The sequence below is a fragment of the Salvelinus sp. IW2-2015 genome, linkage group LG6.1 (assembly GCF_002910315.2).
Source record: "Salvelinus sp. IW2-2015 linkage group LG6.1, ASM291031v2, whole genome shotgun sequence".
Classification (NCBI taxonomy): Eukaryota; Metazoa; Chordata; class Actinopteri; order Salmoniformes; family Salmonidae; genus Salvelinus; species Salvelinus sp. IW2-2015.
Window position 1 is genome coordinate 19,811,047 of NC_036845.1, and position 20,275 is coordinate 19,831,321.

The 20,275-nt window shown below is 40.0% G+C and overlaps 1 protein-coding gene across 1 annotated transcript in view; it reads left to right on the forward strand.

Moving 5' to 3' along the window:
• Positions 1-7,632: 7,632 nt before the first annotated feature.
• LOC111965282 (2-oxoisovalerate dehydrogenase subunit beta, mitochondrial) overlaps positions 7,633-20,275 on the forward strand; it is an 84,399-nt gene continuing 71,756 nt past the window's right edge. The window contains exons 1-3 of the mRNA XM_023989364.2: positions 7,633-7,868; positions 18,143-18,220; positions 18,361-18,429. Coding sequence (XP_023845132.1) covers positions 7,673-7,868; positions 18,143-18,220; positions 18,361-18,429 — 343 coding nt within the window. The 5' untranslated portion in view covers positions 7,633-7,672. The remainder of the gene's footprint in view (positions 7,869-18,142; positions 18,221-18,360; positions 18,430-20,275) is intronic.

The following is a 20,275-nucleotide window of genomic DNA, read 5'->3' on the forward strand; positions in this document are numbered from 1 at the left end:
CACATACCTCCTTAATCATCACGCGAGCTGCATGTCGTCCGTCCCTTTGCCGACAAGCATACCACCCAAGAACGCATCGCATGTTTCCACCCCCCATGCTTGACGGTTGCGATGGTGACTCATTGCTTAGTATTGTCATCCATTCTTCTCCTCAAACGTGGCCGAAGGTGGACGTTTCATGCCAAAACTACCAGACTCACTATTCTTTTGAACTCATACACACCACTCACCGCACCACCCTGACCCATTCCCCCGAGTTCTCTCTTCTCTTCTGCGCCATCCAATCCAGGCATGGTACATCATCGGCAACTTCAGACCGGGTCCTGGACCATGCCGCCTGTTGACAGGGGACCTTGTGTTGCACGACTCGCACCCGGTGATGCTATTTAATTCCGAGTCAGACGGTCTTCTTGTATGTGTGCTCTACTCCATATGGCTGTCTCGCTCACATGATTCACAAGTAACATGAGACCTACTATCTGTGAGCCATCTTCCATCCTATCATCCATCTCATCACCTATCCTCTCTAGCGTTCGATCCATGATCCACAACATCCACCTCCGACTTTGTCCCATGATTCAATTTATCCGTCATAAATTAGCAAACGACGGTTGGCCTCTGGGCGGTGTGGTTTGGTATGGTCTTAATGACCAAATGGCAGCTCTATACCATGCCTTGGCATGCACACAATACTGGAGAACTTGCCAAGCCACGGCAAAAGTTCTGTCAGAACCCTTTGTATGGCCCAATGGCAAATGCATTGGCAACCTTCGCTTGCATGTACAGCACAAAACAGGCAATTGTGGGGTTATGCGGGTCAATCCGAAATACCTCCTTTGAATGACCGATTTGTGTTTAGGATTCGGCAGATATAATAGCTATGTTGGCATTGAGAGGGGCAGTTCTATCAAGTGATGCCAGAGGTTTCAGAGGTCTTTAGACGAAACATCTGATACCGTTGTGTTGACAGAAGGGGCTAGACAATTAATCACTCAAACAATCAAGTTCTTGTCACCAGGCCCTGCAAAGTCATTGGAGGGGCTGCTCACTGACAGGTTGCTATCTCTTTATTCAAATAAACAGAACTGTTAAAGCTGAAGGTTCTACCACCCTTTCAAATCAAAATGTCCAAATGTATCTCTCTTCTTTAATATAAACTATCCGGGATACATCTGCACCTCTACTGATATGGACGAGAACATTGCTATCAGTGATTTGCAGTGTTTCACACTGCAGATAGATAGAGCCTAACCGGATTCCCTATTTGCAAGATGGTAACGTTACTTCAGGTCACTAACTTACTTCAAGTCGCTAACGTTTATTAAGTTTGACAGCCCATCTAATATAAGAAAGAGCTAGTTTTGCATCTATGAGTCATCTATTATATTTTCAGAGTATGGCGTACCGCATTAACAGAACCAAATCTTCTTCACAGGTCATTGCGAGCCGAGATGATCCTGAGGTACATTTAGTTTGCTAGATAGTTCACTTGAGGCAGCAGCTCAGCAATCACCTCACCTTGCTCATGGCAAGTCTGCAGCATTATTGCCAGTGATATAGGCTCCTTAGCTTGCTGAGTACCAAAAATCCCAATTATATATACACAGAGTGAGAGAGCCACTACATTGTCTATGGATGCCCAGACCGAGGGTGATTGACCATCATCTTGAACTTCTTCTATTTTCTTCTTTTTCTAATAATTGCGCCAACAGTTTTGTTGCTTCTCACCAAGCTGCTTGCTATTGTCCTGTAGCCCATCCCAGCCTTGTGCAGGTCTACAATTTTATCCCTGATGTCCTTACACAGCTCTCTGGTTTGCCATTGTGGAGAGGTTGGAGTCTGTTTTTGATTGAGTGTGTGGACATGGTGTCTTTTATAACAGGTAACGAGTTAAACAGGTGCAGTTAATACAGGTACATTGAGTGGAGAACTAGGAGGGCTTCTTTAAAGAAAAACTAACAGATCTGTGAGAGCGCGGATTCTTACTGGTTGGTAGGTGATAATATACTATGTCATAGCAATAAAATGCTAATTAATTACTTAAAATCATACAATGTGATTTTCAGGATTTTTGTTTTAGATTCGTCTCTCAAGTTGAAGTGTACGATGATATATACAATTACAGACTCTTACAATGCTTGTAAAGTAGGAAAAATCTGCAAAAATGGAGTGTATAAGATACTTGTTTTCGCATGTTATATCATATATACACACACACACTATCGTTCAAAAGTTTGGGGTCACTTAGAAATGTCCTTGTTTTTGAGGGAAAAGCTATTTTTTTGTCCTTTAAAATAACATCAAACTGATCAGAAATACAGTGTAGACATTGTTAATGTTGTAAATAACTATTGTACCTGGAAACGGCAGATTTTTTATTAGCTACATAGGTGTACAGAGGCTCACTATCAGCAACCATCACTCCTGTTTTCCAATGGCACATTGTGTTAGCTAATCCAAGTTTATCATTTTAAAAGGCTAATTGATCATTAGAAAACCTTTTGCAATTATGTTAGCACTGCTGACAACTGTTGTTCTGATTAAACAACCAATAAAACGGGCCTTTTAAGACTAGTTGAGTATCTGGAACATCAGAATTTCTGGGTTCGATTACAGACTCAAAATGGCCAGAAACAAATAACTTTCTTCTAAAACGCATCAGGCTATTCTTGTTCTGAGAAATGAAGGCTATTCCATGTGAGAAATTGCCAAGAAACTGAAGATCTCGTACAACAATGTGTACTACTCCCTTCACAGAACAGAGCAAACTGTCTCTAACCAGAATAGAAAGAGGAGTGGGAGGCCACGGTGCACAACTGAGCAAGAGGACAAGTACATTAGAGTGTCTAGTTTGAGAAACAGACACCTCACATGTCCTCAACTGGCAGCTTCATTAAATAGTACCCACAAAACACCAGTCTCAACGTCAACAGTGAAGAGGCCAGTCTTTTTATTGGCCAGTCTGAGATATGCTGAAAGGGATTTTCAATGTCAGATTTTTTTATTTCTATCCATCAACCAATAGGTTCCCTTCTTTGCGAGGCATTGGAAAACCTCTAATCTTGGGGTAAAATCTGTGTTTGAAATTCACTGCTCGACTGATTGGCCTTACAGATAATTGTACGTGTGGAGTGCAGAGACTATTTTGCACACAGAGTGAGTCCATGAAACGTGACTTGTTACGCACGTTTTTACTCCTGAACTTATTTAGGCTTGCCATAACAAAGGACAAACATTAAGCATCTCCAATCCAAAATTAAATCTAGAATCGGCTTCCTATATCGCAACAAAGCATCCGTCACTCATGCTGCAAACATACCCTCGTAAAACTGACCATCCTACCGATCCTCGACTTCGGCGATGTCATCTATAAAATAGCCTCCAACACTCTACTCAACAAATTGATGCAGTCTATCACAGTGCCATCCGTTTTGTCACCAAAGCCCCATACACTACCCACCACTACGACCTGTATGCTCTCGTTGGTTGGCACTCGCTTCATACTCGTCGCCAAACCCACTGGTACAGGTTATCTACAAGTCTCTGCTAGGTAAAGCCCCGCCTTATCTCAGCTCACTGGTCACCATAGCAGCACCCACTCGTAGCACGCGCTCCAGCAGGTATATCTCACTGGTCACTCCCAAAGCCAATTCCTCCTTTGGTCGTCTTTCTTCCAGTTCTCTGCTGCCAATGACTGGAACGGACTGCAAAAATCTCTGATGCTGGAAACACTTATCTCCCTCACTAGCTTTAAGCACCAGCTGTCAGAGCAGCTCACAGATTACTGCCCTGTACATAGCCATCTATAATTTAGCCCAAACAGCTATCTCTTCCCCTACTGTATTTATTTATTTTGCTCCTTTGCACCCCATTATTTCTATTTCTACTTTGCACATTCTTCCACTGCAAATCTACCATTCCAGTGTTTTACTTGCTATATTGTATTTACCTCGCCACCATGGCCTTCTTTTTTGCCTTTACCTCCCTTATCTCACCTCATTTGCTCACATTGTATATAGACTTATTTTCTACTGTATTATTGACTGTATGTTTTGTTTATTCCATGTGTACCTCTGTGTTGTTGTATGTGTCGAATTGCTATGCTTTATCTTGGCCAGGTCGCAGTTGCAAATGAGAACTTGTTCTCAACTAGCCTACCTGGTTAAAAAAGGTGAATAAAAAAATAAAACATGTTATGAACGGTTTTGGTCAGTCACATGAATGAAACAAACGGTATTGATTAATTAATTATCTAAATCATGCAAATATAACTTGTCTGTGTATAGCGAATATAAGACAACTGCTGGGATTGACATGTGTACTATGGTTCATTAAGTTGGTTGGAACCTCTCCAGTGTGCTGACGAATAAAGGATGATTCATTTAAGATTGACTTCGAGTGTCCTGTGTAAGAATTTCCATGACATATGCTTTACCGTGCTAAATATGAAAAAACACGCTTCAATTAAACGAACCCCTCCACCTCTCTGTCATGCTTTAAACTATTTATTTCTACATGGCTGCACAAACTCTCCCTGTCCATGGAGTGGATGAACATGCACAGGTAGCCTACATTGTTATTTATTTGACAATCAGATGAAAACATCATGACTGGTTGTGTTCATGCCAAATTAAAAGCTAAATCATTTTTAAAGTTAAATTAAGTACAGTGAGGGAAAAAAGTATTTGATCCCCTGCTGATTTTGTACGTTGCCCACTGACAAAGAAATGATCAGTCTATAATTTTTAATGGTAGGTTTATTTGAACATGTGAGAACAGAATATCAAACAAAAAAATCCAGAAAAACCCATGTCAAAATGTTATGAATTGATTGCATTTTAATGAGGGAAATAAGTATTTGACCCCTCTCAAAACATGACTTGTACTTGGTGGCAAACCTTGTTGGCAATCACAGAGGTCAGACGTTTCTTGTAGTTGGCACCAGGTTTGCAACACATCTCAGGAGGGATTTTGTCCCACTCCTCTTGCAGATCTTCTTCAAGTCATTAAGTTTCGAGGCTGACGTTTGGCAACTCAGAACCTTCAGCTCCCTCCACAGATTTTCTATGGGATTAAGGTCTGGAGACTGGCTAGGCCACTCCAGGACCTTAATGTGCTTCTTCTTGAGCCACTCCTTTGTTGCCTTGGCGTGTGTTTTTGGGTCATTGTCATGCTGGAATACCCATCACGACCCATTTTCAATACCCTCTGTGAGGGAAGGAGGTTTTCACCCAAGATTTGAAGTACATGGCCCCGTCCATCTCCCTTTGATGCGGTGAAGTTGTCCTGTCCCTTTAGCAGAAAAACACCCCCAAAGCATAATGTTTCCACCTCCATGTTGACGGTGGGGATGGTTTCTTGGGGTATAGCAGCATTCCTCCTCCTCCAAACACGGCAAGTTGGGTTGATAGCCAAAACTCCATTTTGGTCTCATCTGACCACAACACGTTCACCCAGTTTCCTCTGAATCATTAGATGTTCATTGGCAAACTTCAGACGGGCATGTATATGTGCTTTCTTGAGCAGGGGGACCTTGGGGCGCTGCAGGATTTCAGTCCTTCACGGCATAGTGTGTTACCAATTGTTTTCTTGATGCTATGTCCCAGCTGCCTTGAGATCATTGACAAGATCCTCCTGTGTAGTTCTGGCTGATTCCTCACCGTTCTCATGATCATTGCAACTCCACGAGGTGAGATCTTGCATGGAGCCTCAGGCTGAGGAGATTGACAGTTCTTTTGTGTTTCTTCCATCTGCGAATAATCACAGAAACTGTTGTCACCTTCTCACCAAGCTGCTTGCGATGGTCTTGTAGCCCATTCCAGCCTTGTGTAGGTCTACAATCTTGTCCTGACATCCTTGGAGAGCTCTTTGGTCTTGGCCATAGTGGAGAGTTTGGAATCTGATTGATTGATTGCTTCTGTGGACAGGTATCTTTTATACAGGTAAGAAACTGAGATTAGGAGCACTCCCTTAAAGAGTGTGCTCCTAGTCTCCGTTCGTTACCTGTATGAAAACACCTGGAGCCAGAAATCTTTTTGATTGAGAAGGGGTCAAATACTTATTTCCCTCATTAAAATGCAAATCAATTTATAACATTTTGACATGCATTTTCTGGATATTTTTGTTGTTATTCTGTCTCTCACTGTTCAAACAAACCTACCATTAAAATTATAGACTGATAATTTCTTTCTCAGTGGGCAAACGTACAAAATCAGCAGGGGATCAAATACTTTTTTCCCTCACTGTATTATTATTAGGCCCTGCCTATAGTTTATTATGTGTAGGTCTATGTGAGTAGTATGTTAAATGCAAGAGTCATGGATTACATAGGACTACAAGATTATTTGGTCTAAAATTCAAAATCACATTAGATAGGTTGTGGTTTGTGATCGATTACAGTAGGTAGGCTTGTGTGATAATTTAATTATGGTTTATGGTGGCTGTGTAACAACATAGTTTCGTCATCCCACAATAAAAAGTAATTGTTTAGCACAACCAGAGATTGTCGAATTTGGTCAACAACAAAAAAAATGTTTTATTTGCTGCGTGAAGTTTATTTGATCAAATATAAGTTTGTAATGCTGAAGTTGTTACGAGTGTACTGATATAAGTAGGACATGTGCCAGCCCGGGACCTTTGAAAGAAAAAACAATATAAGCGAGTGTCTCGAGATGGTTATGCATATTCATTAAATGAGGCAGTAGGGAGCATCTCTCTCCATTGAATATAGGTGTTTGACGTCAACAACCCTCGTGCTTATTACATCACTTTACATCGAATATTCAAAAACAGATTTACAGTAATGAGATGTATCCACCAATCCAAAGAAAGGATGGGCGGGAGCTAGACAGCTTTGTGGACAACGATTCCCAAGTGCCAGGGCGGAGAGACTGTCTTGACAGTATATCCATAATCTTTGGCACAACTTCATGACCTTAGTCAAAGGCTGTGTTCGAGAGCGTCAAAACCATGATGTATCATTGTTAAATTGTGACTGACTTACTGATCTACAAAGACTATTGAGTTGTTATTTAGGATGCACGGTGATTTGTAGATCAGTCAGTCTCGACTCGCTTTTAAAGTGGGCTGCAATGTCGAACGTAACAAAAGTCAAGGAGGGAGCTCGATTAATTTTGCCCTGGCGCCTGTGCAGGCGTGTTTTGCACCGGCTGAAAGTTGATTACTGCCTCCGGGTTTRAGTCGGGTGCCCGCKCTGTCCGACGGCGAAGTTGGCTCAAAATAAAAGTGATGTAAAAAGCACGTGTAGTAATGAGTAGGATTCTGTGTTTTCCCATGCAAAAGTGATTGCTTTTGATAAAAATGCTTTATCTGCCTTCCAATAAAACAAACATAAAACATGTATTTTATGGAAAATATATGTTGTATGTTTCTGGACGATACCATGCTCCCTTGTTGACAACATCAACCGACCGGTGCAGATTACTGTTTGATATGAAAGGCGCTCCTCCCTACCAGGTTTCGCCAGACGACGTGACSGACACTTCAACGCGGGCCAKGGTAAATACATCTCTCAAGTATTTCAGGGTCGATTGGACAAGAGGCTGAACCCACTGTTCCACCACCCACTGTTTCAACCAACCACAGCCCCTTTCGACTAAAAAGGGACGCTGTCATTATTCTCTTCTTCCTGTTCAGTCCACTCACAACAGCAATGGCGGCTGCTGCACGGTTTCTTCTCAAAGGTGCAGTTTCGAAAGCCTCCATCGCGAATGTAAATGTCGGTGCTCAGAGCTCGTTTGGGTTGACTCTGCTGAGGTTATCCCCGAATTGCTCATCCAAAACAAAAACACAAAGAAGGAATGCTGCGCACTTCACCTACCACCCTGACCCTGTCCCCACAGAGTATGGTAAGTGAAATGCCCTTGCATTCTCAAATAATTTATCATACAGAAAATCTTTGCTGAAAAGGTAAAGATCATTWGAAAATATATTCAATTTGTGGTCTGCRCAGTTTTTTCTTTATGAGTTAGCTAGCTATCTAACTAACATGATAACATTAGCTAGCTGGTTAACGTTATTCCAGCTGCATTCCAGCTTTTCTTTTTCTGTTGGCAAATTGTCTGTGTTGCATGCCCAGACTTTTGTTTGGCAGATGCAGATGGCCGTCACGTGGCTCTTTCTAGGGTACCAGTGAGCATTTCTGGTAGTGGACAGCTGTTTGGAGCTGCTACAAAGTAATTCATAATAATTTTCTTTTTTTCTTCATATGAATACATTAAGATATGAAGGGGGAACATGGATATATTCAATATAGGTGTTGATTCAACTCATGAATTAACTATGTTTAAACYCTTTCTCGTGCTTGGAGTCTTCAGATTTGACTAAAATCGAGTGACATTAAACACAACCTTTCTTTCCTACATGTATGATACATCTACCTACATGCACATATTACCTCGACTAACCGGTGCCCCACACATTGACTCTGTACCGGTACCCCCTGTATATAGCCTCACTATTTTTACTGCTGCTCTTTAATTATTTGTTACTTTTGTTTCTTATTTTTTACTTATATTTTTNCTTTTTCTGTTGGCAAATTGTCTGTGTTGCATGCCCAGACTTTTGTTTGGCAGATGCAGATGGCCGTCACGTGGCTCTTTCTAGGGTACCAGTGAGCATTTCTGGTAGTGGACAGCTGTTTGGAGCTGCTACAAAGTAATTCATAATAATTTGATTTTTTTCGTCATATGAATACATTAAGATATGAAGGGGGAACATGGATATATTCAATATAGGTGTTGATTCAACTCATGAATTAACTATGTTTAAACYCTTTCTCGTGCTTGGAGTCTTCAGATTTGACTAAAATCGAGTGACATTAAACACAACCTTTCTTTCCTACATGTATGATACATCTACCTACATGCACATATTACCTCGACTAACCGGTGCCCCACACATTGACTCTGTACCGGTACCCCCTGTATATAGCCTCACTATTTTTACTGCTGCTCTTTAATTATTTGTTACTTTTGTTTCTTATTTTTTACTTATATTTTTCTTAACTRCATTGTTGGTTAAGGGCTTGTAAGTAAGCATTTCACTATAAGGTCTACTACACCTGTTGTATTCGGTGCATGTGACATAAAATGTGATTTGATACTGTTTGTTATCATATACTAAGCATTTAACAATTGAATTATACATTGACATTGATCCTGTGAAATTCCTGGATATTGCTGTGACTCACTTTKTTGTGTGTGGAGACCTCAAGTGTACTGTAACATTTCGTATCTCCCAATGTTACGGTGTGAAGTTTTCATAGGCTCACATAAAATGAATGTATGTGATTGCAAAAAGTCTATGCATCAAACATCAAGATGTACTTTAATATGATTAATAAAACACAAATCGATACTGTCATTAACAGGGKTTTTTCAAGAATTACTCAAAATAGTTTTCGTTAAGTGGGGACATTATCGCACATCATCAGCTGATTCAGGAAAGGATTTTCTGAATGACAGTCAAGTGATAAAGACCTTGTKTGATACTGCACACAATTTAACAACAGCCAAAGTGCGGGKATTAATGTTTATCTCAAGGATTGACAGAACATTTTGGTGTCTGTTGGGGYGGTCAAGATAATTAGCCTACTTCGTGGACAACATTACATCTAGATTCCTGAGGTAAGATTATGGTTTGTGTACGTTTTGATCGTTTGTTTTCCGAGTTAAAACGGCCTGTTATTAGTTTGAGAATATAAAACAACTTGATATTTAGATGGTTAAATGTGAAGGCCTTGTCAAGTGCACAGCCAACACTTCCCGTCCTTTCAATGTAGGTCACCCTTAAATAAAAGCATTTTTTTTTTTTTAACTAGGCAAGTCAGTTAAGAACAAATTCTTATTTACAATGACGGCCTAACAAAAGTCAAAAGGTCTCCTGCGCGGATGGGGGCTGGGATTATAATATAGGAAAAAACACACATGACAAGAAGCAGCCACAACCGTCAGTAAGACTGTCCATGAGTGATTCTTTGAATGAAAACGGTCCAGYGAGTTTTTTTTYWTTTTTTYCAGCTCGTTCCATTTGCTAGCTGCAGTGAACTGAAAAGAGCCAAAGTGCGGGAATTAATGTTGATCTCGAGGAGGGATGTGTGTGCTTTGGGGACCTTTTAGCAGAATGTGACTGGCAGAACGGGTGTTGTATGTGGAGGACKGGTGCTGCTGTAGGTATATCAGATAAGGGTGGGGAGTGAGGCATAAGAGGGTTTTATAAATAAGCAGCAACCAGTGAGTCCTGCGACAGGTATACAGAGATGAGGAGTAGAGAGGGCAGTGATGTGTCCGATAAGGAGCATTGGTGGAAAATCCGATGGCTGAATGGTAAAGAACATCTAGCCGCTTTAGAGCACCCTTACCTGGCGCTCTATAAATTACGTCTCCGTAATCTAGCATGGGTAGGATGGTCATCTGAATCAGAGTTAGTTTGGCAGCTTTGGTGAAAGAGGAGCAATTTCGATAGAGGAAACCAAGTCTAGATTTAACCTTAGCCTGCGGTTTTGGATTATCTTGGCAAAGGAGAAATGCTCTCTAACAGGGATGTAAACACATTTCTGCACAAAATGTGAGAGAACTAAGCTTTTTGTGCATATATGCATTTATTTCAACTAACACTTTACATTTTGCGTTTAGATTTTTGCTCAGTGTAGTATCTTCCTGACTGGTGGTTCTTTTTTTTACATTTTAAAGAAACTAAATATGCTTCTCTACATTTCTGCTGAAGTCTGGGTAAAAGATTGAAAGGAATAGTTCCTGGATGTCACACGACTGTGTTAGCCCTCTTAGCTAAAGCCCATAGGGATGAGATGAGGAAGGTAATGTAAAGGATGACACACTGCTTGAGTACCGCTTCCCCCTAATTCAGCTTATATCGAAAGTTGAGCTCAGGACCTCTGCCTCAGACATGTGTCTGCCCTTACAATAAAATATACAAAACATTTGAAGTGTGGCGTCCCATCAGGCTATTMATTTTACTGCAATCARGGTCACACAGTGTTTATTGGTAGTCTTAAACAAATCTACTTTGAAACAAAAGTATAGACCTTACACACATGGTAATGTTCTTTAAAAAAGACACCTGTACCATGTCAGATATAGAGTTGAAATGTATTCAATTTTGAGTTTGTATCCCAATATTACACTTTTATACATCACAGAAGACAGAATTATAATGAAACTGTTTGACATAGAGACATAGAAAAATTWWATTATGAAAAATATTAACATTCCACCCAWGAGGGCACTAGGTTATTTTACTGCAGGAAACAGTAAGGATTCTTCAGTAAAGTCTTTGTTGCCATTCAACGAGGGATGACTCGTTTCCAGCCAAACTGAAGTATGCTGACACCTTTAGTTTCATGTCTCTGGCAAGGGTACATATTATAAGGGTAACATGACTGACTGGGTTAAGACTTTGTTAGCCTGCGGAGCTAAGGCATAGGCATTGGTTCTGTGACTTGCGACRCTTTCGTGATGAGTAACTTGTTAGAGACCTGAAAAGTTGCATTGTGTGGTGTACAGAAGACCTGAATTAGAACCCCATCAGTCAAACTAATACGCCTTCAGGTACAAAGGCAATAATGTTGCCTCATCACATGCATGGATGCACTAATCAGCCACCTCTGCTTTGCAGTCTCATATAGGAGACAACAGAACCTTACCTCTCTGTGTTGCCAAAGAAAGTGTGTGTTTGCAGTAGACTTAGTTTGAACCCAGTCAGTCACTGCTACAAAATTGTGGCACCCTTAATCAAGGATGAGCAAAAAATAGTCTAAAACAACGATACAAATCCGCGTTTTTATTGTATGCCAACAACAACAAAAAATTATTTTAACTGAAACAATTGGCTCAAGAGATTTTGGTTAACAAGTGACATTTTTTTTCTAAAGATATGGGTCAAAATTATTTAAATATTATTATTTTAATATTTTTATTTTATTTGTATTTTGTATATACCTTTCAATACCTCACCTTGTGAGGATGATGGCATTGGGACTTTTTCTGAAAATGTTTAATGAGACTGGAGAACTCCATACATAATATTTCCAATCCTTGATATTCTGACATGGCCATTGCAAAATGTAGATTTTTGTGGTCAATTAACAATTTCTTTGGATTTGGGTGACTTGGGGTTATTGACTTGCTGGAAGATCCACCTCCGGCCAAGTTTCAGCCTCCTTGCAGAGGCAACCAGTTTTTTTGGCAAAATATTAGGGTACTGGTTAAAGTCATGATGCCGTTGACCTTAACAAAGCCCCAGTATCAGTGGAAACAAAATAGCCCCATAAAATCAGATCAACCACCATACTTTACAGTAGGTATAGGGTTATTTTCTGCTTATGGATCCTTATTTTGACCCCAAACCCACCACTGGTTTGCGTGGCCAAAAAGCTATATTTTCATATCATCCAACAAATGTAAACGCCTAGAGTTTGATAAACGGCATTGGCACTTGGATTGGAACTGGTGTTATTGTCAGATGACGTGAGAAATTGTTTTGGGAGCCAAATAGCATCTCTTGTCACACTACCTTATAACGTGTCCTGCCCATTCTGTGACCATAATGCAGAAGGCACAACCATGTTCCAGTGTGTCTTAGGTTTCAGGAATAGGGTCATAGTAGCTTATAGCCCAAGTGGTTCAAACGCTAGTCAAGTTCATAGGAAGAAAATCAATTCAACATTTTGATTTGATTTATTAGGATCCCCATTAGCCGACACCAATGGCAACAGCTAGTCTTACTGGGGTTCGACACATAACGAAAAATACTATACAATTTACATTTAAAACATTAACGTGTGTGTATCTATCTGTTACACATACATGTCAGTACATACACAMCAAGTAGGTCACATGGGGGAGAGGCGTTGTGCCGTGAGGTGTGTCTTTATTATAATTTTTTTTTAGACCAGGTTTGCTATTCACTTGTGCTATATAAGATGGGAGTTCCATGCACTCATGGCTGTGTATAATACTGTACGTTTCCTTGAATTTGTTCTGGACCTGGGCACYGCGAAAATATCCTTGGTGGCATATCTGGTGGGGTAAGTGTGTGTAAGTTGACTACGCAAACAATTTKGAATTTCCAACACAATGTTTCTTAAAGAAACAAGAAGTCAGTCTTTCCTCAACTCTTAGCCAAGCGAGACTGGTAAGCATAGTATTAATATTAGCCCTCTGATTACAATGAAGCGCAAGACGTGCCAGCTGCAGCTTAACMATTTCTTTCTTTGCAGCACTTGGCCATATGACTGGACAATAATCAAGATAAAACTAGAGCCTGCAGGAATTGCATTGTGGGTGGAGTGTGGTGTCAAAAAAAAGCAGAGCATCTCTTTATTACGAACAGACCTCTCAGAATCTTTACAACCTTTGAATCTCTGTTTTGACCATGACAGTTTACAATCGAAGGTAACACCAAGTAATTTAGTCTCCTCAACTTGTTCAACAGCCTCACCATTCATTACCAGATTCAGCTGAGGTCTAGAACTTAGGGAATGATATAATGCTCTTAATTTTTGGAGATGTTCAGGACCAGTTTATTTCTGGCCACCCATTCCAAAACAGACTGCAACTCTTTGTTAAGGGTTTCAGTGGCTTCATTAGCTGGGGTTGCTGGTGCGTATATGGTTGAATCAGCAGCATACGTGGACACACATGCTTTGTTTAATGCCAGTGGCAGGTCATTGCTAAAAATAGAAAGGGTAGAGGGCCTCGAGTGCTGCCCTACGGTACACCACACTTTACATGTTTGACATTAGAGAAGCTTCCATTTAAAAAAAAAAAAAAGCTCTGAAAAGCCATAACACATACAGTACCATTTAAAAGTTTGGACACACCTATTCATTCAAGAGTTTTTCTTTATTTTTACTCTTTTCTACATTGTGGAATAATAGTCAAGACATCAAAACTATGAAATAACACATGGAATCATGTAGTAACTTAAAAGGTGTTAAACAAATCAAAATATATTTTATATTTGAGATTCTTCATAGTAGCCACCCTTTGCCTTGCCAGCTTTTCACACACTTGGCATTCTCTCAACCAGCTTCATGAGGTAGTCACCTGGAATGCATTTCAATTAACAGGTGTGCCTTGTTAATTTGTGGAATTTATTTTCTTAATGCAATTGAGCCAATTAGTTGTGTTGTGACAAGGTAGGGTTGGTATACAATATAGCCCTATTTGGTAAAAGACCAAGTCCACATTATGGCAAGAACAGCTCAAATAAGCAAATAGAAACAACAGTCCATTACTTTAAGACATGAAGGTCAGTCAATCTGGAAAATGTCAAGAACTTTGAAAGTTTCTCCAAGTGCAATCGCAAAAACCATTAAGCGCTATGATGAAACTGGCTCTCATTAGGACCGCCACAGGAAAAAAAGACCCAGAGTTATCTCTGCTGTAGAGGATAAGTTCATTAGAGTTAACTGCACCTCAGAAATTGCAGCCTAAATAAATACTTTACAGCGTTCAAGTAACAGACACACCTCAACATCAATTGTTCAGAGGAGACTATGTGAATCAGGCCTTCATGGTCGAATTTCTGCAAAGAAACCACTACTAAAGGACACCAATAAGATTAGACTTGCTTGGGCCAGGAACGGCAATGGACATTAGACTGGTGGAATCTGTCATTTGGTCTGATAAAATCTCAAATTTCAACTTTGGCTCCAAACGCTGTGTTACTTTGTGAGACGCAGCGTAGGTGAACGGATGATCTCCGCATGTGTGGTTCCCACCGTGATGCATGGAGAAGGAGGTGTGGGGTTGCTTTTGCCGATGAACTGTCAGTGATTTATTTAGAATTCAATGCACAATTAACATCCTGGCTACCACAGCTTCTGCAGTGATATGCCATCCATCTGGTTTGCAGGGCTATTTGACCAAGAAGGAGAGTGATGGAGTATGCATCAGATGACCTGGCCTCCACAATCACCCGGCCTCAACCGAATTGAGATGATTTGGGATGAGTTGGACCGCGGAGTGAAGGAAAAGCAGCCAACAAGTGCTCAGGATATGTGGGAACTCCTTCAAGACTTTTGGAAAAGCATTCCTGGTGAAGCTGGTTATAAAAATGCCAAGGTGTGCAGCTGTCAAGGCAAAGGGTGGCTATTTTGAAGAATCTCAAATATAAAAAATATATTGATTTGTTTAACACGTGTTATTTCATAGTTTTGATGTCTTCACTATTCTACAATGTAGAAAATAGTACAAAATAAAGAAAAACCCTTGAATGAGTAGGTGGTGTCCAAATGTTTGACTGGTACTGTGTGTTTTCTCAACAACAGGTTATTGGCAATATCAAAGGCTGCGATGATACAGTTGAAGTCGGAAGTTTACATACACTTAGGTTGGAGTCATTAAAACTCTTTTTTTTCAACCACTCCACAAATGTCTTGTTAACAAACTATAGTTTTGGCAAGTCGGTTAGGACATCTACTTTGTGTATGACACAAGTCATTTTTCCAACAGTTGTTTACAGACAGATTATTTCACTTATAATTCACTATCACAATTCAGTGGGTCAGAAGTTTACATCACTAAGTTGACTGTGCCTTTAAACAGCTTGGACAATTCCAGAAAATTATGTACTGGTTTTAAAGCTTCTGATAGACAATTTACATAATTTGAGTCATTTGCAGGTGTACCTGTGGATGTATTTCAAGGCCTACCTTCAAACTCAGTGCCTCTTTGCTTGACATCATGGGAAAATCAAAAGAAATCAGACAAGACCTCAGAAAAAGGATTGTGGACCTCCACAAGTCTGGTTCATCCTTGGGAGCAATTTCCAAACGCCTGAAGGTACCACGTTCATCTGTACAAACAATAGTACGCAAGTTAAACACCATGGGACCACACAGCCATCTTCCCTCTCAGGAAGGAGACGCGTTCTGTCTCCTAGACATGAATGTACTTTGGTGCGAAAAGTGCAAATCCCAGAACAACAGCAAAGACCATGTGAAGATGTTGGAGGAAACGGGTACAAAAGTATCTATATCCACAGTAAAAGAGTCCTGTGTCGACAAAAACCTGACAGGCCGCTCAGCAAGGAAGAAGCCACTGCTCCTAAACCCCATTAAAAGCCAGACTACAGTTTGCAACTGACGTGGGGACAAAAATTGTACTTTTTGAAGAAATGTCCTCTGGTCTGATGAAACAAAAATAGAACTGTTTGGCCATAATGACCATCGTTATGTTTGGAGGAAAAAGGGGGAGGCTGGCAGCTGAAGAACACCATCCCAACCGTGAAGGATGGGGGTGGCAGCATCATGTTGTGGGGGTGCTTTGCTACAGGAGGGTCTGGTGCACTTGAAAAAATAGATGGCATCATGAGGAAGGGAAATTATGTGGATATATTGAAGCAACATCAAGACATCAGTCAGGAAGTTAAAGCTTGGTCACATGGTTCTTCCAAATGGAATACTTCCAAATTATGGCAAAATGGCTTAAGGACAACAAAGTCAAGGTATTGGAGTGGCCATCACAAAGCCCTGACCTCAATCCCATAGAAAATGTTTGGGCGAACTGAAAAAGCGTGTGCATCAAGGAGGCCTACAACCTGACTCAGTTACACCAGCTCTGTCAGGAGGACTGGGCAAAATTCACCCAACTTATTGTGGAAGCTTGGGAAGGCTACCAAAAACGTTTGACCCAAGTTAAACATTTTAAGGCAATGCCCAATACTAATTGAGTGTATGTAAACTTCTGCCCACTGGGAATGTGATGAAAAACAAAAGCTGAAATAAATCATTCTCTCTACTATTATTTCTGACATTTACATTCTTAAATAAAAGTGGTGATCCTAACTGACCTTAGACGGGGACTTTTTACTAGGATAAAATGTCAGGAAATTGTGAAACTGAGTTTAAATGTATTTGGCAAAGGTGTATGTAAATTCCGACTTCAAATGTATCTAACAGTACAGCTCCCACAATCTTCCTATTGTAAATTTCTTTCAACCAATCTTCAGTCATTTGTCAGTGCAGCACATGTTGAGTGCCTTTTCTCTATAAGCATGCTGAAAGTCTGTTGTTAATTTGTTTGCAGAGAAATGGAATTGTATTTGGTCAAACACAATGTTTTCCAACAGTTTGCTGAGAGTTGGTAGCAAGCTGATAGGTCTGCTGTTAACCAGAAAAGGCTGCTTTAACACTCTTGGGTAGCGGAATAACTTTGGCTWCCCTCCAGGCCTGAGGACAAAGACTTTCCTCTTGGCTTCGATTTAAAGATATGACACATAGGAGTGGCCGTAGTGTGCTACCATCATCAGCATATTTCCATCAAAGTTGTCAATGCTAGGTTTGTCATTATTGATCGATGACAATATTGTTTCCACCTCTCCCACACTATAACTTCACAAAAATTCCGACTTATATTGCTTTCTTTCAATATTTGTCTTTTTATGTATGAGTAATAATGGCTCACTGTTCGTTGTTGGCATTTCCTGCCTAAGTGTGCTCACTTTGCCAATTTAAGTAATCATTAAAATAATTGGCAACATTGGTTTCAGAAACTGCCCGAAACCAATTTAACACAGCGTTTGATTCTGTCTGTTCTCTTCTAGCATTCTTTGCTGACAAAGTACCATAATGTTGTCTTTGCAAATTCAGTTCTCCAAATTAATTTAAAATAACCAATCTGAATGCTAAAGTGTGACATGTTTACTCGCATATGTGCCAAATATTTTGCTGTGCATCCTGAAGTAAATATTTTGGGAGTGCCAGTGCGGCTAGAATTTTTGTATTTATTTTTCATTGTTCTCCTAAATACCTTTTTTTGTGTGCCTACATTTTTCAACTTAGGCGCTCATGTGTTCCTGGTAAAAAGGTCAGAGTAGAACCTTGAAATGTGTCTGAGAAGTTGAATATATATATATATATATATACATCTTTGGTAAAACTGGAAATTATAGTTTGAACTTGGTGCACATACAACGAATGCAGTATTTACCATATTGAAACTGATTATATAAAGATAGAATTTGAATATTAACCTAAATTGAATTTTAAATCTGAATGCAATATTCATTCAGTTTCAAATTAAATACAAGTTCAATTTATGAATTAAACGAATTAAACACTTTAATCGCTCAATAATATTCTCCCAACTTCTTGTAGGCCCCACTACAAAGATGAACTTATTTCAGTCTGTGACCAGTGCCTTGGACAACACTCTCGCCAGCGACCCCACCGCAGGTAATAAAACTGGTCTGGATTGTCATTTAATGTATTCATGTATTCATCAATATCTTGAAAGATATGTGTGAATAWGACATGCAATTTAGAAATATTAGGTCTATGTATTACTGTGAGATGTACCTGTATCTGTGCTTCAGTCATCTTTGGGGAGGATGTCGCCTTTGGTGGAGTATTTCGTTGTACCGTGGGTCTCCGAGACAAATATGGTAAGAGGCTGAATCCTTTCCCCTTACCATTTTAGACAAATATATCAGTWTGTTTGTGCTGATTAATGTTAATGACATTGTGATGCCACCAGATGGCAGCCGAGGACCATTTTCATGCGCTTGTTGGTCAAAACTCCAAGTGTGTGTGTGTGCATAGACCTATTGGTCAAAACTCCAAAATTGTGTGTGTTACTTTGCATGTGTGTGTGATAGTCCTGACATCGCTGTGCTTGCTTACAATTGTTGATTGCAAGGAGACACATTTCTACGGAAACTTTTTTCATATACTAGTAATCATTTTAGTCCGCTATGCCAATGCATACTGTTAGGCTATTCATTGCACAGTTGAATTCCTTCTCTTTATTATCCTAATATGAAATTATGGATTAACTTGTGTGGGTGTACTGCTGCTACAAAGGTGCAGGTTTTGAAATGGCCATTATCTTTTGTGTGCTGCCTCCTCATGTAGAATACTTTACCCTCATCTCCATAATGTGGAAACCAGTCGTGATTCACCCCTGGCTAGGTGGAAATATATGTGCATTGGCTTTTCCAAAACCTAATCGTCTCCCTCTCTGCTCTCTTTTGTTGTCATTGACGTCAGATGTGTTGACCTTCTGCTAGGGATCATTATTTTTAATCTCATCTAAGGGAGGTAGATGGCGGAGAGGGATTTATCTTTTCTCTCTCTACCATTATACCACATGCAGGTTTATGGGAAGTGTCCTGATCTCTATTTGTGTGGCTGACTGACTCATTCACCCCAGTGATGCATTACTCCGCCACTGAGTAGCGTGCGCACAGGAAGTGTCTCCTGCGCCGTTCACCTGGAAACGACTAGCCACTTCGACCTCGGTCTTTCTATTTCTCCGAAATGAAAATGAGTCTATCATGAAGGACTAGCTAATAGATGCCTCAAACATGTGCATGTGCAGTGCATATTCATCAAATGTGAGCTCCAACAGTGTTTGGACAGTGACACAATACTTGTGGAACCAAAAGTATTGGGACAAATTCACCTATGTGTATTAAAGTAGTCAAACGTTTAGTATTTGATCCCATATTCCTGGCACGCAATGATTAAATCAGGCTTGCGACTCTACAAACTTGTTGGATGCATTTGCTGTAGGTTTTGGTCGTGTTTCAGATTAGTTTGTGCCCAATTGAAATTAATGGTAAATAATGTATTGTGTCATTTTGGAGTCACTTTTATTGTAAATAAGAATAGAACTTCCACATTGAGTGAGAATGTGACAGATGCAAAAAATGCTAACCTCCCCTCTTATCRTAATAGTCAGAGGTTAGCATGTCTTGAGGGTATGATATTTGTGCGTCTAACATTGTCGCTCATCATTATTCACGATTCATTCAGGCCTATCCGTAATCATGGTAGCATCCACATTAATGTAGAAGTGACTCCAAAATTACATAATACATAATCTGTAACACAACCAAAAACAAACAAAATGCATCCATCAAGTTTGTAGAGTCACGCTTGATGTAATCATTGCATGCTTGGAATATAGGATCAAATACTAAACTTTTGACTACTTTAATACACAAGTGAATTTGTGGTCCCCTAAAATAGGGGGACTGTAAAAAGCACTGTCATTTCTAAACGGTTCACCCGATATGGATGAAAATACCCTMAAATTAAAGCTGACAGTCTGCACTTTMACACCAYAGTCATTGTATCATTTCAAATACAAAGTTCTGGATTACAGAGCCAAAACGACAACAAAACATTCTCACTGTCCCCAATACATTTGGAGCTCACTGTGTCATTCATTGACCACCAGATTTATTTGTTGTATACTCTGGCTGTGTTTTACAAGTACACAGGATT